At 45.6% G+C, this 26,584-nt stretch overlaps 1 protein-coding gene across 4 annotated transcripts in view; it reads right to left on the reverse strand.

Moving 5' to 3' along the window:
• Window positions 1-236: 236 nt before the first annotated feature.
• Window positions 237-26,584, reverse strand: part of LOC147678852 (uncharacterized) — a 121,551-nt gene continuing 95,203 nt past the window's right edge. For 2 of the 4 annotated variants that reach the window (XM_086946278.1, XM_086946280.1), the window contains one exon: window positions 237-1,543. In XM_086946278.1, the coding sequence (XP_086802404.1) occupies window positions 891-1,543 (653 nt within the window). In that variant the 3' untranslated portion in view covers window positions 237-890. The remainder of the gene's footprint in view (window positions 1,544-26,584) is intronic. The other 2 variants (XM_086946281.1, XM_086946279.1) reach the window with 1 other exon arrangement.

Here is a 26,584-nt window from a genome sequence, read left to right on the forward strand (position 1 = left end):
ACAGAAGTTATAGGTTACAAACTACTACACTAGATCAATCACACTGGAAAAGTTGAGGAAGGCTGGTTAAGGGAATACAATTAAGTAGTTTGAGGAATTATTTGAATTTGTAACAAGCTGCTCTATAACTTGGAATATTAATGTATACCTTAAACATCTACTTTTACAACTCATCAAAATCTCCACAAATAATATTCGGAAATATAAACACAATAGTTTTAACACATCAGACTGAATCAAATAAGCGTGTAGCCCTTTCAAGCCACTTTTTAATTGATGTTTAAAAATCTTTTAGGATTTATCAATAAATCAGTTTAAAATACATTTTCATACAAGCATATATTCTTTCTGTTCAATGTGTCACACTGTAGCCACATACAGAAATCATTTAGTTCCACTGTGTTTTAAAATGTATGCAAAACCTTTCTGTGACCAGGGACAAATGATTTTCATAATTGCCAATTGTTACAAGAATGCAAGTTGATTTACATTTTTTGTGCTGTGCAATGTTTGTGAGTTTTCACGATCACCTGCACTGTATAGGATTTCTCTGTGTCTTTTGTTTTCATGGTTTGTGTTTGATTCCAATTGCTTTGATTAACCCCAAGTATGTCTGCTCACCAAACTGTTAGTTTTCTTTATTGAGCCAGGTACAGATTTCCAACGTTTGACAATTTCCTACTGACAAATGTTTCTGCTTTGAGAAGTCAAAGCTCTGAACTAGTATCATTTCATGTCTGATTATGTGGAGCTGTTCCATCAGATATTAACTGATTGAGTAATTTAACCACCAACAGGATGCCACTGACAAGACTGACCAGTGATGTTAGTGCGATTTAAAATCGATCTCATGAGTAAGAATGCTGATAGAATACTTACTTCTGAGATGGTCATCTGTTGTTGTTATGCGTTTTCATATGTTTAATAAGATTTCCCTTTTGACTGAATCTTCTATCACACTCACAACACTGATGTGGCCGTTCTTGTGTGTGGATTCGGTGGTGTCTAATGAGAACTCCCTTCTGAGTGAAGCTTTTACCACATATACTGCAATGATAAGGTCTTACTCCGGAGTGTGTTCTCTTGTGCACAATAAGATGCTCCTTCCTACTGAAGCTCTTGTCGCATTCGGTACATTCATATAGCTTTATTCCTGCATGTATTCTTTTGTGATTAAGAAGACTATCCTTTCTACTGAAGCTTTTGTTACATTCAGTACATGTGTGCAGTCTCCAGTTGGGTTGCATTTCTGGTTGATAAGCAATATAATCTGTTTGTTTCTGTACACTCTCCCAGTCGCTATATCGTTCAGAACTGGGTATCAGCAAGGGTTCCTGGTAAGCACTAAAAGAAGCTGTATTACTAAAAACACTTCCATGAGACAAAGTCTGATCTCCTGTTTTCGCAGATACCTCTGACTGCGTTTGGTTACTGCAGCTTGCCGTATTCTCAGAACTTGAAAAAAAATGTACATTGTCTTTTCTTGATGCTGTTTTTCCAGCGCGTTCTGTTTTTATTTTCCTGTTTTTATTTCTCTCACCTGCTGATTAGACACAAACGAAATTAGTGAATACACTATCAAAATGTATCATTTTTAGTAATCTATTCAAGCATATTACAAAATTCACAAGAAAAACAATACACTGCCAAATGCTTTTTACAATCATGTTTCAACTTTTTATATAGATAAATTAATACTAAAACAAGTATTGAAAAAGCTAACAGGGCCCACATTTTTTAAAGAAACATTGCCAAAACCTGCATTTCTGGCTTGTAATTATATGTGAAAATAGCGGTTCACCTAAATACTGCATTTGAATAAACCATTTAGGAAAAATGAGTAAAAAGTGGACCTATGATGAATAGAGACAATAATATTTGACCAGAAAAGGTAAAGTATCAAAAATTAAATTTTTATTATTTACGAAAACAGAGTATTTGTGGAGAATGTTTTAAATATTGTATTTTTTTTTAAATAAGAAGAAAAGGAATAATGAAAAATTACATCAATAACAATTTAGATATATGAATTAAGTACAAAATGAATATATAAGAGTTTTCTTTTATAAGGGGATCCTGTGGATAGACTAATGTTTCTGCCAACAGCCCTGTGTTTCTACCGTCATCGGTGGAGGACTTTCTAGTGCATTCCATGGTCAGCCCATATACATTGTTTAAAGAATTTATCGCTTGTTTTCCAACTAAACTCTGAAATATGCAATTTTTATATGGCACGACTGTTGGCAGAAAACTTAGTTTATCCACAGGATCCCCTTATAAAAGGTCTACATAATTCGAAGGAATTCATCGCATGTTTTTCAACTACTCTCTGAAACATGCATTTTTAATACCGCACCCGGCATTTGGCAGAAATATTAGTTTATCCACTGGATTTCCCTTTAAAAGAATGAAAATAGAGTGAACTTTATCATCTTTCACTGAACATTTTGCACTGTATTCACGGAGGTACAACTAACTCTTAAAAAACAGTATATTCACACGAGCTCTGAGCTGTGATGAAAATTCACACGATTTTGTGAATATTGGCTATTCCTTCTACAATTAGCGCTGCTATCAGTTTCAACGTACGCTTCACTGTTAGATGATATACTACATTTAATAAGATTTTATTAGACCAACATGGCTACCTGATGAAGGCATACCGCCGAAACGAGCGTAGAGAAACAAATTACATTAGCAATGGCCACACTGTTTTCATTGTCCAAAATAATGTGTATTGAACTTTTTGCTTTGATTCCATTTTATTATATAAGTTTATGTCTAGAATTACAACATCATGTTTGACATACTTTAAAAAAATATGATGTATCAGAGGGAGGAGCCAGGTCGCGGACCAAGATGGCCGATCGGGCTCCCGGCTCCGCCGGCCGCGTTCTCCTGCCAAAACATATAGCTCCCTAGCTAGCGCCTTTATTATGCTCACGAGCGGCGGAGATGAAGCGGCGCAGATCCATGCGCGCCCGAGTGCTCTGGCGGCTTCCTAGCCGGAGATGTGCCGCCTCGAAGTTTGCGGCCCGCCCCTGCCTGAAGCCGGGGTCTGGAGTACTCAACTGCCCGGCCCTTAACACAACAACAAAGGCAGGGTGCGCGGCGGAAGTGCCAGTCTGGGAGGATGACGACCCGGCCCCACCTGATTTGGACGGCGATTTTCACGCAGCGCCACAGCAATGTTGAGATTCGGTTTGCTGCTCTCCCCTGATTATTGAAGCAACGACCCCCCCTCCAGCTGGTCATTATGTGGGTGTGCGCCCTGTGCAGATTATATCGATCCCGACGGCGGTGAGTGTCTCCCAATACCCTTGCTGGGACTGTTTGCCCGCTGATTGATTAGCGACCCCGGGACGCTCTCCGCCTAGCGGTGTGCGCTCCGTGTGGGAGCGCCTTGCCCGCGATTGCGCCTGAGGGGACCGATACTGATCCTTTACTGATCGGCTGGGGCCACGAAAATAGCGCGATCAGACACCTGGGGAGGATTGGCCTGGGGCGCTGGAGCCTTGCTGGATACGAGGACTGCCGCTACTGGGGGTGAGATGGTGAACCTTCAGCTGGGGGATGGCATGGCGGCCATTGTTTACTTGCAGTTCGCACGACGACACCAGATGGAGACCGCAGGGAGAGACCTGGATGCTGTTGTGCGTGGGGTCATCCAGGAGGAGCGACTTCTGCCCTAATATGCGGATTGCTGGATGTTGTGTGCCATGTTGATTGTTGGCAGTCGACTCATGGGTGCCCCCGGGACTTGGTGGTCTCGGGGCTAGATGGTGACGTCCTATGAGCCCACGCTCGACAGAGGGATAGTGGCGCTGGGTGTTGTCCAGTAATCACAGCGGAGGCTGAATATCTGACGATGGTAACATTTATGGGAGCATTACCCGGTTCTAATGACTAACTGCTCGATAGCGGCGGGGGGAGGTGGCTCTATGACAAGCCCTCTTTCCCTTTGTTCTGGCTGATGTTGAGGATTGAGCACCATCTCTCACGCTCCCTGACGGCCCCTAGACAGTTGGATAGCTACGTCCTTCGAGCGACATCACTGTGTACTATCGTGCCTTTTGAAAACATCGTCTTCTCAGTCTGGTACTTTGATCCACCTACACCTGTAACGGAGAGAATGGGTTGCAATCATAAATTGGACTGGGCGGGCCTGGGTTGAGTATTGCAATGCTATTTTCAGTGCGATCCGGTGCGGGACCTTCTACCTATGTAATGATGGCGCTAACAGCAGACTGGCAAAGATTGTACCCACTCATAATATGTGTACTGTATTGCATTCCGGCTTACTGTTTGGAGTGGGTATCTTCTGTGGTGGGGGGGGGGCGAGTGTGGGCTGGGGGTCTGTCCTGGTTTCTCCTCCGTTTTCCTTTCCTTTTTTCCTTTCTTTTTTCCTTTTTCTCTCCTTTAGATTTTAACTTAAGTCGAGCTATACCTCTATTCCGCTTTCTTCTACATTTCGGGTTCAATAACGGGCGACAGGCACGCTGCTGAGGGGGAGGCCGTAGCCATAGGCAGGGGTGCAGGGTGGGGGGTTTGGGGGGGGGGGGTATCACTGTTTTTCTTTTTTCTTTTTCGTTTCTAGGGCCCCTTTGTTCTCACTTGTTATTCTTGGCTTTCCCTTTATTCCTTGTTCTTTCTCCTCCTTCTTTGGAACCAAGCGATGGGTTGTTTACCGTACGTTTCTCTGGTCCGAATCACGAGGGGTGATGTTTCTTGAAACAGACTTACGATGCAGCAGGCATGTACTGTATTGGCGCGCGAACTGTACTGTTCATTGTCTATCCTGTTTACTACGCATTAGTGTCAACGCTCTGCCTTTATTAGTCCTGCTGCGAAGATCCTGATTACTGACAGCCCTTGATATAATGATTGTTCGATTGTACGGCGTCCCATCCTGGTTTTCCCTAAACTTTAAAAAAAAAACCTCTTTCATCCTGGTACCTGTATGGTACGGTCATTATCCTGAGCTGCAATGGGGCAATTGGGAGGCGGAATGCTGAGTACTTATGGCTTTTACTGATTTGCTGCCCGTGATTGTAACTGCTTTGTGTATCAATAAAGGTTTACCAAAAATTAAAAAAAAAAAATATGATGTATCATTAGGCCATATATAAATGAATAAGTATGAATGAGTATTGTTAGCAACAATTATACATTCATTTTGTACTTAATACAAAGACCAAGAGAGAAATTGCATGTCTATCAACATTGTTATTGATGTCATTTTTCATTGTTCCCTTTCTTATTATTTAAAAAAACATTTTAAAACATTCTCCACACAGATACTCTGTTTTCGTAAATAATAAAAATTTTATTTTTGATACTTTACCTTTTCTGGTCACATATTGTCTTGGTTCATCATAGGTCCACTTTTTACTCATTTCCTAAAAGGTTTAGTCACATACTGTCTGGCTTGTAACTACATAATATAAGGCTTTGTCAAGGCATTAGGATTCACTGGCACTTTGGGAAATTAACTTTTTTCACAACTAAGACATCAGTTACTTGTGGGGTCCCTACAGGATTCTACCCTGTTCCCCACCTAATATATACACTGCGCCGCTAGTGAAAGTTTTACTAGAGCGGGTGAGAAGGCTGATGTTTGCTGACGATAGTCAGCTTTTACTTCCCTCAATCATAATCGCGCCTTCCAATGTGAATTCCAAAAAGCAATGTGCATATGTCTGGCAGCCGATAGGAGTAATACACTCAAATCATGCTGCTAATAATCGTCAACAACCATTGCCACCAATGGTTCAATTCGTAATGGCCTAGCGAAATAGGCACTAGTCCTACCTCAGAATCTAGGAGTTGAACTTGACTCCCAGCTGCCCCAAAGGAGCACATTGCAACAGTTGTTTCTACCTGCAATACATTCAGATCTCAGGGATCTTATTTCTTTCTTTAGAGGCTGGACATATGGCAGTTACAGTCTTAAGTGGATCACCATTAGATGATGCAAACACACTACACTTGGAAGTACTGAAAAAGATGCTCCACAAACTTCAGGCGATACAATATACAGCAGTGAGAGTTGTATTGGGAGCTCCTGGCTTTGCCTGACCAACTCTTATATTAGAAATTCTTCCCTAGGTCCCTATTATGCAGAGGAGCTATTCTAAAACATTGTGTATGGCTCAGAAATCTCAAGCATGGGACGGGCCTTCATTCCACAAAACACGTTAAAAGCCTAACAGCCTAAAAAGACTTCTGGGACAAATGTATTGGTTGTGCCTTGGTTTCACAAATTTGAAGTTGGTGGCCAAAGTTTTTCGTTTGGCGCCATTAATCTCCGAGACACCTTCCTGGCTAATTTATGTCAGGAAAAATCCCATTTCACTAAGAAAAAATAACAAATACCTGGCTTGCCAAGGTACTTTCACAATGGGAATGTAATTCTTGCTAATATTTGCCCAAATAAACAAAATACTTTCTAATCACTGGAGGAATTCCAGCACGCTATACAAATAAACATTAACATAGCATCACAGAATTTAGAGGAAGAGATCAGAACACATGAACAAAGGAGGTACAACTATATTCACTGCCATCAAAGTTTTTAAGTAAAATAGCATGGCAATATGAGAGTATCCTGGAGTCAAATTTAAATAGTGTCCTGTGGCCGGCTGCAATAGGTCACCTCTGGAGGTCACTGGAGTCAAACCTAATTTGTTTTCTGGTGCAGGAGGGTCCCCAGAGGCAGACGTGTGTCCTTCCTGTAATCAGGCAGCAGCACATATTGCAATTACTCGAAGTCCCACAGGTGTCCACCTCTGCCCTTCAGCCTCAGCATGTCAAAGGATTAGAAAAGAGCAGATTTAACATTAGTGTATCTTGCTGAAAGTGGAAAAAACATAGGGGCATATGTATCAAACCAATTTTTAGTCGCAAACGCTGCAAATCTAAAAAAACACAGTTTGCAACAAAAAAAATCTCTATTTCCGGCACATTCGCATTGCAAAATAGGAAATCGCAAAAATAGCGATTTCTTGTGTTGCGATAACATGAATTCTGCGAATTCCCTAGCGATTCCATAGTTTGCAATTTTCAGTGTTAGCGAAATTCGCAAACGGGATATCGCAAAATAAGAAATCGCAATGAAATGTATGAAAAAGTCGCAAATAGCAAATTCACGAAATTCGCTATTTTGAGTATCGCAATTAACACCAAGCATGAGCAGGTGGTAACCAGGTGCAAACTAATTAAGGAGTCCCACAATGCAACAGATTTTTACACAATGGCTGGGCTGTATGTAATAGCCAGAAGGCTGCGACTCAGAGCTGCTGCACAGAGGAGGAGACGCCGGGAGAAGATATTCCGTGCGCGCATTACCCTGTTCCAGCTGACTGAGGAGGACATCCATACACACTACAGGCTGGATGAAGAGAGCATCCTTAATTTAATTGAGGAACTCAAACCTATTCTTGAACACCCCACACACAGGACACACACCATCCCCACCCACATCCAGGTCCTGTGCTCACTGCACCTCTTGGCATCAGGTAGCTACCAGGGGGTGATCGCCTCAGTAGGAGGGGTGTCACAGAGTGCATTCTTGCATTTTTTTCACATGTTCTTGATGCCATGGTTCAGAGGCTGTCTCACCACATCCACTTCCCCCTGCACCCCACTGACACTAAACATGCACCAAGACCAAGCAGGAGTTCTATCAAATAGCACAATTTCCCCATGTCATAGGATGCATAGATGGGACACATGTTGCCATATCCCCCCTCCCGCGATGAGTATGTGTTCAGGAATCGCAAGTCATACCATTCCCTCAATATACAAGTAGTGTGTGATTCCAAGCACATTATCACTGACATTGTTGCCTAATACTAAGGCAGCACCCAAGACTCATTCATATTTCGCCACAGTGGGATCCACCGTCGAATCACTAATGACGAGTTTGAAGAGGGCTACCTTCTAGGTAATTGCATAGCAAACAGTGACACAATAGTAAAGTACAGCAGTGGCAGGACAGTGTGTAACCCATTTCCTCTTGCCTCACAGGTGACAGTGCATACGCAGTCCGGGACTTCATATTGACCCCATACCTAAATCCTGCAAACACTAGGGAGCGGAGGTACAACAGTGCCCACACTGCCACCCGCAGTACCATTGAGCGGACCTTTGGTATACTCAAGAGCCATTTCAGACGCCTGCATAAGAGTGGAGGAGCACTGCAATACAGCCCTGAGCCCTGCTGTAAGATGGTGGTTGTGTGTGCCATGCTGCATAACATCGCCACCAGGAAAGGCACAACAGTAGAGCTCAGCGATTCAGACACATCAGATGAGGAGGGACCAGCTCCAGGATGCAGGCCAGCCGGTGTGATTGGAGCAGCAGCCGGGCAACAGAGGCGAGATGACATACCACAGAATTATTTCTAGGGGAGAAATGATGATACAATTCTATGTATTCATGATAAACTGTGTTGGATATCCTTTAAGTCAGGATTCATAATATCACACAGTCTGTGTAGCACACAATGTGGTTAGTCACGCACATGTTGGATGCACAGTGTAAAAACAATAAATTGTTCACTGTCGTCTTTGTGCAATGGGTTAATCCACCCATTGCCATTAGTAAGCCCGGGCACCTCAACTGCGGCGCTGACGTCCCATTGCTCTGCGTCCCGAGTGCACATTCCCCTCTTCAGTGGCATCTGCAGACCTGCCATGACGCTCACTACGGCGCCTGCCCTGTTGGGGGGTGGAGTGAGGCTGCTACGGCTTGATTGTGCGTCCTCCTCTAGTGAACTGAGGACTCCTGTCCCACCAGTAGCAACTGTCCACAGCTGATCCACAGCACATGTGACCTGGAGTAATCCCCTGGCCATGTCCTGACTGCAGTGGGCAACCTCATGCTGCATGCTAATGCTGCGCCGTGACTGGATAGAGGTGGCTGAGGTCAGACGGTTAATAGCCCTTGTGAAAAGTTCAAGGCATGTGTTGAGGCGCTGACTCTCACGGCGCCTAGCAGCACGGTCCGCCCGTATCTCCACACAGAGTGCCGCCAGGGCACCCGTCATGCCCCTGAAGCCCACCCTAAGCTGTCTTTGAATTGCTCGTATGCTTCTCCCCTGCAGGCGCTGAACCTCAAGCATGTTTCCTTCGAGGCCACGGAACACTGTCTCCTCTCCTTCCGCAGATGTACCTGGGGATGGACGGACCCTGCGCCTGGATGGAATGGCTGGTGTGGGGCTTGGAAGTACTCATGGTCTGAGTTGTGGCACAGACTGTCCCTGGACTTGGTTGTGTTCTTCCTCGGTGTCACAGATTCCGTCCTGCAGCGGTGGCAATGGAGCCACTGCAATGTGCCATGGGCGGTTGTGTGTGTTGACTTGGCTGCCCTCCTCCTCCTCCACTTGCCCTGGCACTGCTGCGCTGTGGGACTCATCCTCCCCTCCAGGCCTCTGGCCCTGTGTTTCTTGTGGTGCTGTGCACGTAAATGTACACATTAATTTGCTGTCCAGCCTTGCATTGGTAATGCAATAAATTACACTATTTTGTTGATTATGTGGGTCCTGACGTGTGTATATTGCCTTCACTCATACACACATACTGCTTGAACCTAGCCAGGTTTCACTGATCCACTGTTTAAGGTGACGACATCTCCCATATTGCATTGCTGTGGTTGGGAGTGTGCCTGCACTGGATTGGCATTTGTGATGTGTGTCTGGGTCTCTCATGGGGGTGGGGGTGGAGTAGGTCGGTATCAGGGGTGTGATGGCATACTTCTTACCTTGTCTTGGTCCTTGTAGGTCGGAGCTGTCGAGGTCAGCCACGCCGCTCACACTCTCCTGTAGCAATGTCCCCTCGACCATTTCCTCCATTGGCGTGGAAGCAGGGGCAGTGGATGTCCCTCCACCAGTCTGTTTTGCCTCCTGCAGCCCGGCTGCAACCCTTTCCTTCGAACGCTGGCACATATCGTACCAGCGTTTTCGCAATTCCGCGACGCTGCGGTGGGTACGCCTATGGAATTGACCTTCTCTTGGATCTCCGCCCATATTCTCCTTCTCCGGGTCTCTGGTGCTCTGAGGGAATTTTTTCCAAATAACAGCTCATGGCTCACCACCATCTCCTGGATGAGCACCTCCTGCTCCCTTACAGAAAACTTCTGTTTTCACTTTCTTGTGCTTTCACCCTGCTGCTGCTTCTGTGTGGCCATTTCGCCAGTCTGTGTTGCAGTGCACTGGTGCCTCAGCACTCCTTCCAGCCTCTCACTCGGATTCTGAAACTCAGGTGCAGCATGGGTAGTCACGCTTCCTGGTTGTGATGTGAGCAAGCTGCACCTGAGTTTCAGATCACCAGTTTTGAGATTCCTTAATTGCGAGTTCGCAAATTCTGCGAATACGCAATTAAGGAATTGCAAAACGGGTAATCGCAAAAAAAATTGCGATTTTTAGGGAATCACTATTTGTGATTTTTTGTTCACATACCGATTTGAGATTCTCAAAATGTGATTCGCCATGAATCGCTAACTGAGAATCGCAAAATCGTTTTTTCATTCATATGGCCCATAGTGACATAGATATAATACTACTGGGTGGTGATGATAGTCATTACCACAGCTCTAGATGCATTCCTGTATGTTCTGAAAGAAGAGACACTAAAACTCAGCAATGGAAGCACACAATTTATCCAATGAAAACACTGAGACCAAAATGCTACTAGCCAGGACAAACACAGGAATAGAGGAAAGCCATCAAACAAACAGCAGGGACTGGAGACAGAAAGCAAAGCTGTCGAGTATAAAAACACTGGGCAGACTCAAAGGCCACTGTAAGTATGTGTTAAAGAATTAGAAACAGGAAGTTTACAACAAACTGCAGCCAGATCTAAAATAAATAATAGTCAGTGGTCACACACATCCAAACGGTGAATGAATAATACACATGCTAAAAGTTCAAAGATTACTACTCATTCCTCTAGAAAACAAATTCACACCACCACCAAAACACAATCTCTAGGCTGCCTACTAATGAATGCTCAATCTCTCTCTAAAAACAAGCACCACATCTACGACCAACTTACTGACACACAACCTGACTTACTCTTCATAATTGAATCATTGCTGGGAGATGACATAGCTCCAGTTTTGCATGAAGCCTTCCTCCAGGCTATCAAACAGTCACACAAAATCGCAGAGGTAACAGAGGAGGTGGACTAGGTGTTATATTCAAGGAAATAATAAATCTCACCAAAGCGGACGACAATTCCATACAAGGTTGTGAAGCCCTTATCAATAGATGCAGTTCTACCCCAACTTCCTCCTATGACTTCCTCCTTTACGGACCACCACCTACCAATGCAACAATCCCAGAGACATTTCTAGACACCGTGTCTAACCTTATGGCACTACACTCTAACCTTAAGGCACTACACTCTAACCTATGTATTCTTGGTGGCCTTAGCATTTGGTTTGACAACCCCAATGGGCCCCATCCAAAAACTATCATCACTAGCCTAGACCCACTGAACCTACATCAGATCTTTCACAAACCCACACACAGATCACTGGACACATCCTAATTGTTGTTTTTGCAAATCCAGAACTAGTTACCTTTCAAGGGATTTCTCTAGTCACATGGTTAGACCACCATCTGGTAGCTTTCCAACACCAAACACCACAAATCAAAATACCTAAGGCCACCATGTATGCATCCACTAATTGACCAAGGAACAAACTCAATCTTGAATTCTTAGAAACACTACTAACTTCCAACACAGATCTAGACACGTTAAATTCTGTTCAAAAACTTTATGTGTGACCACAGGAAGCTTTTGATAACCTATTACCACTAAAAACAACAGAACAGGACAAATGAAAACAAGCATCTTGAAGAAAGGCAGAACTGAAAGGGATAAAACACATTTCAAAGCTGCAAAGTACCTGGCCCAAAACAAATAGTAATCACGACAAACTTAACTTACACACACTTAACAGAATAGACAAGTCAACAAACAAAAAAGATTTTTTTAACGGGTTTCTATTCATACAGAATTCAAAATGCCAAATGTTAAATACAGAATTTTATAAAAATTCTCACAGAATTTTGTGAATCAAAATGCATAGAGAAAACTCTTCCCATGACTCAAGAATTTAGTCACTAACTGGCAAATCATAACACACCCAAAGCAGACATATTGGGTATATTTATAACAAAGGAAAACCACCAGCACCAACCCATTTTCAACAATTCACTCCAAGACTTTGCATTACTTCAAACAACTTTCCCGAAGTGAATATATGGATCCGGTCAAGCAAGCAGGCCTGCTGGCAGCCTTTGTGATCCTTGTCAACCCCAAATCTTCAAGAACATACTTCTAACTACCTCTGCTGCTACAACAGGAAGAAAAGTCATACATAATTCATCAACTTCAGGAATCTTTCCAGAAGACTTCAAAAAAATCATACATATGCTCATTATTAAAGAGAACAAACCTTGTCCCACATGACCCAGACAACTACAGACCAGTTAAAAATTGACCTTTCCTGGGCAAACTGATAGAAAGTGCAGCATTCACCTAGACGTCACAATTTATTGAAAATGACTCCATATGTTCTGGTTTCCAAATAGGGTTCTGTCCAGGAAGAGCCACAGATTCTGCCCTCATCGCCATCTGGGATGACCTGAAAAACATAGCAGACCAGAACAGGGTTGCTGCCTGCACTACTTCTCTTGGTCTTACCACCTGCCTTCGTCACAGTTGACCATGACACTCGAATCAAGCACAGAGGGGCCTGCTCTTCACTGGATCACATCCTAACTTCAAAACATGACAAATATTATCCATACTCCCACTTCACATCCAAACCATCCTTCATAAAAGCAGGCCCCCCTCAATGCTCTATCATCCCGCCCATGCTTTTCAACATCGACATGAAGTCATTACCAGCACCGATCAATGAATTGCAGCTCACATGCTGTAACTATGCAGATGACACACAAATACTTCTTAAACTGAAAAGCCCCAAAGAAATTGAAAACTCAAAAATCTTCAGTTGCCTCAGAGCCGTTGATCATGGGATGACATGGAGGGACTTCAAATTGAATGCATACAAAACAGAAATACTCACATGTGGCGACTGGAAAAATTATCTAGTATCTAAGGAAGTAAAAGGCATATACTGAATTACAAATGAGCCAATTATATGATTTATATGCCCGGCAGATTAGGGACGGGGAAAAATGAAAAAGACTGTCTAATACTTTCATAATTCTGTGTTTCATCATGTCAATCTTGCAGTCAATAATAAAGTGTGTTTTAAAAAAAAATATCTAAGGAAGTAAGAAATCTTGGAATTACCATGGACTCCAAATGATCAAATAATGCCCAAGTGGACAAGTTACCAAGATCAAGCTTCACTACCATAAAAACTCTGATTCATCTTGCCACACCCTAGGATTTGCACACATGGTCCAGGCTACTATTGCTCTTGTACTGTCTAACCATTATTATGCCAATGGCCTCTACCACAGATCATCTTTATCAATTATGAAAAAACTACTAAAGAATTCAGAACTCTGCTGCCAGACTATTCCTACAAGTAAAGCCGCAAGCCCACATCTTTCCTGCCTTAAGGTCTAAACATTGTTTACTGGTTGTCAGAAGATCCACCTTCAAGCTGCTGTGTATCACCCACACAGCAATACATGGAACAGAACCACTATTTCTCAGGAATAAAATCACCAAAGAATACAACAAAGGAACGTTCTCTCAAGATTAGAACCTCACGTCAAAATCCGAGCATACATGGATAAAAACATGGGTCGTACATCTTTCTCAGTTTAAGCAGCCGAACTATGGAGTTCCTTAACCCCAAACATAAGAGCCACAGATAACTATCTTATCTTCAGAAAACTACTCAAGAGTTGGCTCTTTCCTACATGACCACCATGTTCAAAACACAGATATACAGCATATGCCTGTACATGTAAATAAAAATGTATATTTTGATTATATATATATACACATTAATAAAATGTATACTACTTATGGTATATAGATATCCTTTAGATCTGTGTTTCAAAATGCTATGTATTACTTATGGTTTAAATTTTATATATATATATATATATATATATATATATATATATATATATATATATATATATATATATATATATATATATATATATATATATAATATATATACATCCTACTGGCGGTAGCCAGTAGGTATATATAGTTAGGACCTAGTTTCCATAGGAAATCCCCAACATTCTATTGGGAATAACTTTGGCGCTGGTTGATGAATCTTTGCAAATTTCTCAAAGAAGATGGCTCGCTCCGCTCCTCTCTTCTCCTTCCCTGAAAGTTTGGGGGGGATTAGTCAAGTGGGGGCTGAGAAAAAAGGGGGGTCCCAAAACGTGTTTTCCCCATGTTAATTTCCTTAGGACCTTTAGACACGGCTACAGCTTGAACCACTGAAGAGAATTACACCAAACTTGTCAAAATGGTAGTGTCTGGTACGCAGATCACGCTTTTTGATAAATAGTGTAAATCCCTCCAGTAGTTCCTGAGAAAATTAGAAGAGAAATCAATTATATATCTATAAGCGCGCACGGTGCGCGCATCCCGCAATTTTTCGTGATTTTTTTTGGGGGGGGGGGCTTCTCTCTTTCATTTTAATGTATTTAATTTAATTTCGAGGGTGCCCACCCCTCGTTTTACCCCCGAGATCACCGCCGTGGCCCGAGCCGCCTCAAGATGGCCGCCGCCTGGTTGTGGGCGGGGCCGGGAGGACGTGGTTTCCGCTTCCCCCTGCCTGGGGGAAGCCTTCGATGTCCGGTCTCCCATCACGTAACACCCCGAGCACTACAGTAAGTGACTGATTACCGACAGGATACTCATGGCAGAACATTAATTAATTGTCAAAGCGAACAATGGTGACGGCAGGGCTAGTTCATGGGAAGGGCCGCTCTCCTTCCCGGGTACCGGGAGCAGCATCTAATAAAGGAGCCTTGGGGGGAGGAGCCAAGATGGCGACCGGAGCGGACGTGTAAGCTCCCGGCTCCGCCAGCCCTTGAGCCCCGTCGAGCTATCCTGCCTACCATCCTGCCCGACTCATCGACTGCTCTGACGGGGGCGAAGTGCTGCTATCGCCCATGTTCCTCCGGACTCTCAGCTCGTCCGGAAGGCTTAGATAACCTGGTGTCCGTCCCGACGCCATTGCCCCAGCGCTCCTCGCCGCTCAATACCGGACCTCGGCGTAGTGGGGACGAGCATCCTGCCTGCAGAGCGCCCGCACCCTGAAAGAGGCAGCCCTCCCTGGAACGTGGTCAACAGCGTCCCGGGTGCCGTGGAGTACTAAACATCGCGATCGGCACGCGACTGCAGGGACGACCGCACGGCACTCCGGTTCCTTTGTTTCGTTCTGAGAGGGGACAACTCGCCTACGTTGTGGGACTCGCCCGACTCTGGCTGACCGCCCGTTTGCCCTACCTGCCTGAATCTGCTGACGGGGGCTCCTCACTGGCGACGCTATATTGTAACTTGCAGCGGTGGGAGACGGAGCAACAGCTGGCCCATGTCGCACCCCCCAGGCTCCTGTGACTGGCCTGTGGGCGCTATGGATGTCCCCGCTGACCCGTGGGACGAAGATGGACGTCCGCCATTGCCCCTTGCCTGTGATGCCGTTGACGGGCCGGGGATTGGCTTGCCTGCACCCACCGGTGATACGGGCGGGGGGGGCGAGCTGCCTACCCTGTCCTATGGAGATGTCCTGTTTGCCCTGTGTGAACTGCGGGCGACGCTACTGCGAGACTCCCAGGGGCTTAGTGCCAAGCTCGACGACATTGCCTCGGACCTGGCGCAGATTCGGAAGGGCTGCTCTCAGCAACCACTGATCGTTCCCCGGATGGTTCCTGTTAATGATACTGTGTTGCTGAGTGTTTCCAGTGGGACTGAGTTTCGTTCTGCCATGACTGGCTTTTGCGGACGATCGAACACCGACTCTGCCTGTGATACATTGTTCCTACATTCGGCTACTGTTTCATCACCTTCGCTGTTATTATTGAAGATGGGACTGCTGTCTGTTCTACTCCTGGCCCCCTTGAAAATTCTTTCATCAGAGCCTCCGCCTTTTCCCCTGTTGTATCTGATTTCTCAGAGTACTTTTGTGACTCTTTTTATTGTGACCGATGCATTAATGGGTATGTGGCGCCGTCCATTTTGTATTCGTGAGTCTACCCCTTCTTTTTTGCTTCCATCTTGTTCCTTTGTTGTGGAGGGGATCGACACTCATGGAGGGTTATGTACTGAAGGGCGTCCGAAATCGGGCCAGGGTTAGGCAGTCTCTCTGCTGCACGGTTCTCATACCTGATGGGGGTTGGGTTTCGGATGTTATGTGGGGGGGCTGTATGACCACATGCAGGGTGTAACTTGATTTTTCCAGCTGGTTGGATGTTATTGGCTATGGCTCAGCTCTCGCTTTCAGAGCATCCTTTGTGTCATTGCACTCTTGTTTACGCCATAGTCGGCGCTCCAACAGGCTATCCTGGTACCTAGTGAGCCGCCGGCTCTGTTGACTTTCTTTTGGGTGCCTGACTTGCCAGAAACGTTCGGTGGGGCGGGGGGTTGCCTGTGAAGGGTGGCGTCCATTTTATTTCTCTTTGTCTCTGCAATGCCTGGGGCGGCCATCTTAGTCTTTGTTCTGGCTGGGGCGGGTTTCGGGCGGGTACCATGGTGTAATGATTGCTTACGACTTATATAGAGCTAGGGGGCTCCGGGTGTCAACTTGTATTGGCCTCTTTGACGTGGTTCATAACTGCGGCGCCTTTTTTGGCGCGTATCAACGCTTCAGCTCCTCACATCTAATTTGCTTCTTGTCTATCCTGACACCTCCGACTGTGATTGGAGCTGCTCATATCCTGTTGTCTACTTTACACGTGGGGTGGTGATTTACGGGTCCGATCCACGCTCTGGGTATACCTGCATTTGTACCCCCCTTGCTTTTTTGGCCTTTGTCTATTAGATTCCGATGGCGTGGGAATCGATATTGGCTGGGTGTCCGGGAGTTCTGTTATTGTATTGGCTCCTCCCCACCTTCTTTACTGGGAGATCTGGGACTGTCCTTCCTTGCTCCCTTTATCACTAGTGAATGTTTTTCTTTGCCTTTTCTCCTCTTCAAGAGTGAGACTCTTTATTTCTTTTCGTTTCTACTTTTCTCTTCTCTATATTTCGGGTTCTTTAAAGGGCGACAGGCACTTTACCGGGGGGGGGGGGGGGGGTAGGCCGTAGCCTCCGGATTGTTGTAGGGTGGGGGGGTAGATTTAGTTTTTCTTCTTAGTTTCTATGGGCCTTATTTTTCTAAAATTTCTGCGCTTTCTTGTTCTGTTTTCTGCTCTGGGTCTGTCATGGGATTAGTAGGGAGTGGGTGGCGCTGTAGATGGTGCGTAAATGTGTGCTGATACTCCTGCTGTTTTGCATTATACGGCCATACTGGTGGGGTGTTTATCGCTACTGTTGTTCTTAATTATGCTGCCTACTCATGTTGTGAAACTAAAGTATGGACTCAGTTCTCCTCGAATCTATTCTTCACTGACTTATATTTCGATCAAAATTTTAAAAAACTTAAACCTTCATTGCTCCTTTCCTTGGCGACATGTTCCCACATAGTGTAACTGCTACTAATTGATGCTATATTGCCTGATGCCGCTGGGGAACCGCATTGCTTACATCTGTGCCTACAGTATCGTGGCCGGCCTGATGGTTGTAGGCCCGTATTTGTACTCCTTCTCATGCACAATAAAGGTTTTCAAAAAATTTAAAAAAATAAAATAAAATAAAGGAGCCTTGTATCATACCTGGGCACGTAGGGCGGCGGGAGTTTGGCGTGGCACGAGCAGTTCCGGTAACAGGGTCTCCCTGTTCTCCTCAGAGATGCTTCACTGGTTTCGAAAATGTCCTTTATTTACGTCAATGCTGATATGATCGGAGCGGTCTGTGACAGGTTAATACGCCAGGAAAGACCCTCGTTTTTTGGGCTACGTTATCATTGTTGGTTCATTTGTTTCCTCAGTTATTAGTTGGAAGGCACGGCTGGGCATTGTTCCATGGTAGTTCCGCCGGGAATCAGAGGCATCGCGGGCGCAAAGTGCGACCGGGTGGGGGACGAATCAGGGAGTCACTCTGCTGGGAGAAGAAGAGCGCAGAGTGTATGATCATGCAGTGTGCTGTGCTGCTGCGGGTCGCTGTCCAGCTCATGCAGCGGCCGCCGGACGGACCGGAAAGCAGAGACAGCAGCAGTCTGAACTCTAGTTCATTAAGTAAGTGTTTTTGGCCAATGGTAAGCGCTGTGCGCCAGGCAGACTTAAAGTGTACATAAGACAGTTTAATAAAAATCAAAATCAAAAGTTTCTTTATTCGACTGACAGAAAAGCAGTCATGAAAGCACACAATACAATAATATACAATTCATTCATAAAACGAGAAAGAGTTTATCTTCCATTAGTCTTAAGGGGAAAAAGTATTGAGCGATTATTAAAAAGGCATAATACAATGGTCCTATGTGCATAAACTTAATCAAGACGGAGTTGTATCTGTAACATAATTCAATTTGGAGTCATCCTTCCATACTTAATCTATACTTTAGAGCTGTTTTTAAAAATTTACAGATAAAAAAAAGTAGTGTCTTCATGCAACATTTGAAGGTATAAAAGTGCGGGCTTAATTTGTGTAAAATTCATCTTTTTAAGCAACGGTTTTAAAAACATATTACGTGGGCTAGAATAATAAGAACAGAGGAATAAAAAGTGAGCCAGGTCTTGCGGAGACTTATTGTCGCAGCCGCAAGCTGGCAGCACTTGGCCTCTATGGGCAGTTTAATAATTAGTGCTTGTGTCAGCGCCACCGCGGAGCGGCACGCACAGTCTGAACATGATCTCTAATAAATTATTTCAGTCACACACAATCATTTTAGTCTCATCATTCTTCTGATTCTTCTTCTGAGTGCCCCTGGTTTATCTGCAGATCTGATTTAATCTGCTCTGTCTCCTCATTCTTATCATGGGCGCCCTGACTAACTGTGTATCTTCACAGACTACGGGCCAGTGCGTGACAGTTTTACCAGCCTGGCTGGCACTCGCTGCTCTCTCGGCACTGGGGCTAGGCCAGGGGGAGGGGGTCCGGTGAGGGAGGGGGTCCGTTAGCACTGGGGTAGTGTTCTTTCATTTCTGGGGTAGTGTTCTTTAATTTCTGATGCTCTGCAGCAGTTTCAATAAGTTCTTGTTGCTCAAATGTCTGTAATTTCTTATATTTAGAAGTTTCCCTAGTCTTCATTGCATGTTTTTTGCTCGTGAGAAAGTGTCACTCATATTCGTTGGAATGTCACTCATTATTTGACTGAAATTTTAAAAATGTCACACATGGCACTTTGAAACCTTGGCAGCTATGACAGTCAGAGAAACAATTAAGGCTATTCTCCGATTCAAAGTCTTGCCTGTTCTCTTTGTAAATCCATCTATGATTTTTTTTCTTGCAAAATAAAAGAGCAAACAGATCAGCAGTGACTAAAATTAATATACGGTGGCCAGGACAAGAAAAACAATTTGTCTTTTGTTCCCACGTCAGAAAATAGGTTGTGTTTTATTTCCTTGTGAGGAAAAACTATCAATCATGCATGAGTCACACAAACCTTTCATTGATGTGACTGTCAATCACCGGGCGAACCAGAGGCAGGCGCCCACTCTGCAGACACCGCTGATTTGATTCCCAGGAGCACTGAATTAATCAGAGGATTCAAACACTGTAACAAACAGTGTTATCAAAATCTCGTCTTTTTGGCCAGATGACTGCAGCCGACTGCATTGTCTAAGGAACACTTATGAGGAATTAAAAGCTTTGTTCCATCAGCCTAGCAGCTTATCATGATTTTTTTAAGTTCTTGGAAAGTTTGATGACTCCTTAATTAGCTGTCTTGAGTTGCATCCATCTGTCTGTGGCTCGGAACATCGTTCTCGGCGTTACAGTCCACAGGCCAGACCTATGCCCAGAAAAGACACTTCATGGGTGATTTTTGGTAGCATTCATGATTCAAAAATCTGCTAATAAAGTCCCAGTGGCCATCCTATCATGAATTTATAGGCAGCATAAAGGCTTTAAAGTTGCAGCCAGTGCAGACGGATATGGGTATATACATATATATATCACTGAAAAAACCATAGGTTTTAGGCCTGATATAGTTAGGAATTATCATTTAAAAAACCTTTGAAATTCACTGAAAAAACCATAGGTTTTAGGCCTTATATAGTTAGGAATTATCATTTAAAAAACCTTTGAAATTCACAGAACAAGCATTTGCAATGCAATGGTCTCGGCATCATTAAAGGTAGAGCAATTGGCATTGCTCATGACATTTCTTTTTTTTTCTTTAAATCATAAATAAATGGCATTGTCATTTACATTGCCAATACACACCACTCTGCACCTGCACTCACTACTCTGCACACTCACTACTCTGCACACTCACTACTCTGCACACTCACTACTCTGCACACTCACTACTCTGCACACTCACTACTCTGCACACTCACTACTCTGCACACTCACTACTCTGCACACTCACTACTCTGCACACTCACTACTCTGCACACTCACTACTCTGCACACTCACTACTCTGCACACTCACTACTCTGCACTCACTACTCTGCACTCACTACTCTGCACTCACTACTCTGCACTCACTACTCTGCACTCACTACTCTGCACTCACTACTCTGCACTCACTACTCTGCACTCACTACTCTGCACTCACTACTCTGCACTCACTACTCTGCACTCACTACTCTGCACTCACTACTCTGCACTCTGCACTCACTACTCTGCACTCACTACTCTGCACTCACTACTCTGCACTCACTACTCTGCACTCACTACTCTGCACTCACTACTCTGCACTCACTACTCTGCACTCACTACTCTGCACTCTGCACTCACTACTCTGCACTCACTACTCTGCACTCTGCACTCACTACTCTGCACTCACTACTCTGCACTCACTACTCTGCACTCACTACTCTGCACTCTGCACTCACTACTCTGCACTCACTACTCTGCACTCACTACTCTGCACTCACTACTCTGCACTCACTACTCTGCACTCACTACTCTGCACTCACTACTCTGCACTCACTACTCTGCACTCACTACTCTGCACTCTGCACTCACTACTCTGCACTCACTACTCTGCACTCACTACTCTGCACTCTGCACTCACTACTCTGCACTCACTACTCTGCACTCTGCACTCACTACTCTGCACTCACTACTCTGCACTCACTACTCTGCACTCACTACTCTGCACTCACTACTCTGCACTCACTACTCTGCACTCTGCACTCACTACTCTGCACTCTGCACTCACTACTCTGCACTCTGCACTCACTACTCTGCACTCACTACTCTGCACTCACTACTCTGCACTCACTACTCTGCACTCACTACTCTGCACTCACTACTCTGCACTCACTACTCTGCACTCTGCACTCACTACTCTGCACTCTGCACTCACTACTCTGCACTCTGCACTCACTACTCTGCACTCACTACTCTGCACTCACTACTCTGCACTCACTACTCTGCACTCACTACTCTGCACTCACTACTCTGCACTCACTACTCTGCACTCACTACTCTGCACTCACTACTCTGCACTCACTACTCTGCACTCACTACTCTGCACTCTGCACTCACTACTCTGCACACTCACTACTCTGCACACTCACTACTCTGCACACTCACTACTCTGCACACTCACTACTCTGCACACTCACTACTCTGCACACTCACTACTCTGCACACTCACTACTCTGCACACTCACTACTCTGCACTCACTACTCTGCACTCACTACTCTGCACTCACTACTCTGCACACTCACTACTCTGCACACTCACTACTCTGCACACTCACTACTCTGCACACTCACTACTCTGCACACTCACTACTCTGCACACTCACTACTCTGCACACTCACTACTCTGCACTCACTACTCTGCACTCTGCACTCACTACTCTGCACTCTGCACTCACTACTCTGCACTCTGCACTCACTACTCTGCACTCTGCACTCACTACTCTGCACTCTGCACTCACTACTCTGCACTCTGCACTCACTACTCTGCACTCACTACTCTGCACTCACTACTCTGCACTCACTACTCTGCACTCACTACTCTGCACTCACTACTCTGCACTCACTACTCTGCACTCACTACTCTGCACTCACTACTCTGCACTCACTACTCTGCACTCACTACTCTGCACTCACTACTCTGCACTCACTACTCTGCACTCACTACTCTGCACTCTGCACTCACTACTCTGCACTCACTACTCTGCACTCTGCACTCACTACTCTGCACTCTGCACTCACTACTCTGCACTCACTACTCTGCACTCTGCACTCACTACTCTGCACTCTGCACTCACTACTCTGCACTCACTACTCTGCACTCACTACTCTGCACTCACTACTCTGCACTCACTACTCTGCACTCACTACTCTGCACTCACTACTCTGCACTCACTACTCTGCACTCTGCACTCACTACTCTGCACTCTGCACTCACTACTCTGCACTCTGCACTCACTACTCTGCACTCTGCACTCACTACTCTGCACTCTGCACTCACTACTCTGCACTCTGCACTCACTACTCTGCACTCTGCACTCACTACTCTGCACTCTGCACTCACTACTCTGCACTCTGCACTCACTACTCTGCACTCTGCACTCACTACTCTGCACTCTGCACTCACTACTCTGCACTCTGCACTCACTACTCTGCACTCACTACTCTGCACTCTGCACTCACTACTCTGCACTCACTACTCTGCACTCACTACTCTGCACTCACTACTCTGCACTCACTACTCTGCACTCACTACTCTGCACTCACTACTCTGCACTCACTACTCTGCACTCACTACTCTGCACTCTGCACTCACTACTCTGCACTCTGCACTCACTACTCTGCACTCTGCACTCACTACTCTGCACTCTGCACTCACTACTCTGCACTCACTACTCTGCACTCACTACTCTGCACTCTGCACTCACTACTCTGCACTCTGCACTCACTACTCTGCACTCTGCACTCACTACTCTGCACTCTGCACTCACTACTCTGCACTCTGCACTCACTACTCTGCACTCTGCACTCACTACTCTGCACTCACTACTCTGCACTCACTACTCTGCACTCACTACTCTGCACTCACTACTCTGCACTCACTACTCTGCACTCACTACTCTGCACTCACTACTCTGCACTCACTACTCTGCACTCACTACTCTGCACTCACTACTCTGCACTCACTACTCTGCACTCACTACTCTGCACTCACTACTCTGCACTCACTACTCTGCACTCACTACTCTGCACTCTGCACTCACTACTCTGCACTCTGCACTCACTACTCTGCACTCACTACTCTGCACTCACTACTCTGCACTCTGCACTCACTACTCTGCACTCTGCACTCACTACTCTGCACTCACTACTCTGCACTCTGCACTCACTACTCTGCACTCTGCACTCACTACTCTGCACTCTGCACTCACTACTCTGCACTCTGCACTCACTACTCTGCACTCACTACTCTGCACTCACTACTCTGCACTCACTACTCTGCACTCACTACTCTGCACTCACTACTCTGCACTCTGCACTCACTACTCTGCACTCACTACTCTGCACTCACTACTCTGCACTCTGCACTCACTACTCTGCACTCACTACTCTGCACTCTGCACTCACTACTCTGCACTCACTACTCTGCACTCTGCACTCACTACTCTGCACTCACTACTCTGCACTCACTACTCTGCACTCACTACTCTGCACTCACTACTCTGCACTCACTACTCTGCACTCACTACTCTGCACTCACTACTCTGCACTCACTACTCTGCACTCACTACTCTGCACTCACTACTCTGCACTCTGCACTCACTACTCTGCACTCTGCACTCACTACTCTGCACTCTGCACTCACTACTCTGCACTCTGCACTCACTACTCTGCACTCACTACTCTGCACTCACTACTCTGCACTCACTACTCTGCACTCACTACTCTGCACTCACTACTCTGCACTCACTACTCTGCACTCACTACTCTGCACTCACTACTCTGCACTCTGCACTCACTACTCTGCACTCTGCACTCACTACTCTGCACTCTGCACTCACTACTCTGCACTCACTACTCTGCACTCACTACTCTGCACTCACTACTCTGCACTCTGCACTCACTACTCTGCACTCTGCACTCACTACTCTGCACTCTGCACTCACTACTCTGCACTCTGCACTCACTACTCTGCACTCACTACTCTGCACTCACTACTCTGCACTCACTACTCTGCACTCACTACTCTGCACTCACTACTCTGCACTCTGCACTCACTACTCTGCACTCTGCACTCACTACTCTGCACTCTGCACTCACTACTCTGCACTCTGCACTCACTACTCTGCACTCACTACTCTGCACTCACTACTCTGCACTCACTACTCTGCACTCACTACTCTGCACTCACTACTCTGCACTCACTACTCTGCACTCACTACTCTGCACTCACTACTCTGCACTCACTACTCTGCACTCACTACTCTGCACTCACTACTCTGCACTCACTACTCTGCACTCACTACTCTGCACTCTGCACTCACTACTCTGCACTCACTACTCTGCACTCTGCACTCACTACTCTGCACTCACTACTCTGCACTCACTACTCTGCACTCTGCACTCACTACTCTGCACTCACTACTCTGCACTCTGCACTCACTACTCTGCACTCACTACTCTGCACTCTGCACTCACTACTCTGCACTCTGCACTCTGCACTCACTACTCTGCACTCTGCACTCACTACTCTGCACTCTGCACTCACTACTCTGCACTCACTACTCTGCACTCACTACTCTGCACTCACTACTCTGCACTCACTACTCTGCACTCACTACTCTGCACTCACTACTCTGCACTCACTACTCTGCACTCACTACTCTGCACTCTGCACTCACTACTCTGCACTCTGCACTCACTACTCTGCACTCTGCACTCACTACTCTGCACTCTGCACTCACTACTCTGCACTCTGCACTCACTACTCTGCACTCTGCACTCACTACTCTGCACTCTGCACTCACTACTCTGCACTCACTACTCTGCACTCACTACTCTGCACTCACTACTCTGCACTCACTACTCTGCACTCACTACTCTGCACTCTGCACTCACTACTCTGCACTCACTACTCTGCACTCACTACTCTGCACTCACTACTCTGCACTCACTACTCTGCACTCTGCACTCACTACTCTGCACTCACTACTCTGCACTCACTACTCTGCACTCACTACTCTGCACTCACTACTCTGCACTCACTACTCTGCACTCACTACTCTGCACTCACTACTCTGCACTCACTACTCTGCACTCACTACTCTGCACTCACTACTCTGCACTCTGCACTCACTACTCTGCACTCTGCACTCACTACTCTGCACTCTGCACTCACTACTCTGCACTCTGCACTCACTACTCTGCACTCTGCACTCACTACTCTGCACTCTGCACTCACTACTCTGCACTCACTACTCTGCACTCACTACTCTGCACTCACTACTCTGCACTCACTACTCTGCACTCACTACTCTGCACTCACTACTCTGCACTCTGCACTCACTACTCTGCACTCTGCACTCACTACTCTGCACTCTGCACTCACTACTCTGCACTCTGCACTCACTACTCTGCACTCTGCACTCACTACTCTGCACTCTGCACTCACTACTCTGCACTCTGCACTCACTACTCTGCACTCACTACTCTGCACTCACTACTCTGCACTCACTACTCTGCACTCACTACTCTGCACTCACTACTCTGCACTCACTACTCTGCACTCACTACTCTGCACTCACTACTCTGCACTCACTACTCTGCACTCTGCACTCACTACTCTGCACTCACTACTCTGCACTCTGCACTCACTACTCTGCACTCACTACTCTGCACTCTGCACTCACTACTCTGCACTCACTACTCACACTCACTACTCACACTCACTACTCTGCACTCACTACAGCTTCCTTCCACAGCTAGAACTAGTGCATAATGTCAAAACAGAGAAAACAGGGAAACACACTGAAGCTGTCTGTACCACGCCAAGTTCACATTTCGAGCAGCATGTGTTAAATCACGCTTTAGACTACTTATCTACTCAAAAGTAGTACATTTCCTTCAAAAAGATAAAAATATGACATGCAAACAGTAATGCCGAAACAAACTGTTCAGCATGGGTTTTGATTTACATGAAAACATTAATTTCACTTAAAATAATAATAGTTTTTAGCTAAATTAAATTTACATTTGGATTTAGGGCATATTCACATATTTTTAGTAAATTTAAATGTCAGTGGCAGATGGACACGCTTTCATTTAGCAGCCAAATATACAATAACTTACTGCCCCCGGAATTCCGCCGCGGCCGCACCGGAAGTCAGGCAAGGTCGCCTGTGACGGGGGCGGAGCCGCGTCCGGA

The sequence above is a fragment of the Lissotriton vulgaris genome, chromosome 12 (genome assembly GCF_964263255.1).
Source record: "Lissotriton vulgaris chromosome 12, aLisVul1.2, whole genome shotgun sequence".
Taxonomy (NCBI): Eukaryota; Metazoa; Chordata; class Amphibia; order Caudata; family Salamandridae; genus Lissotriton; species Lissotriton vulgaris.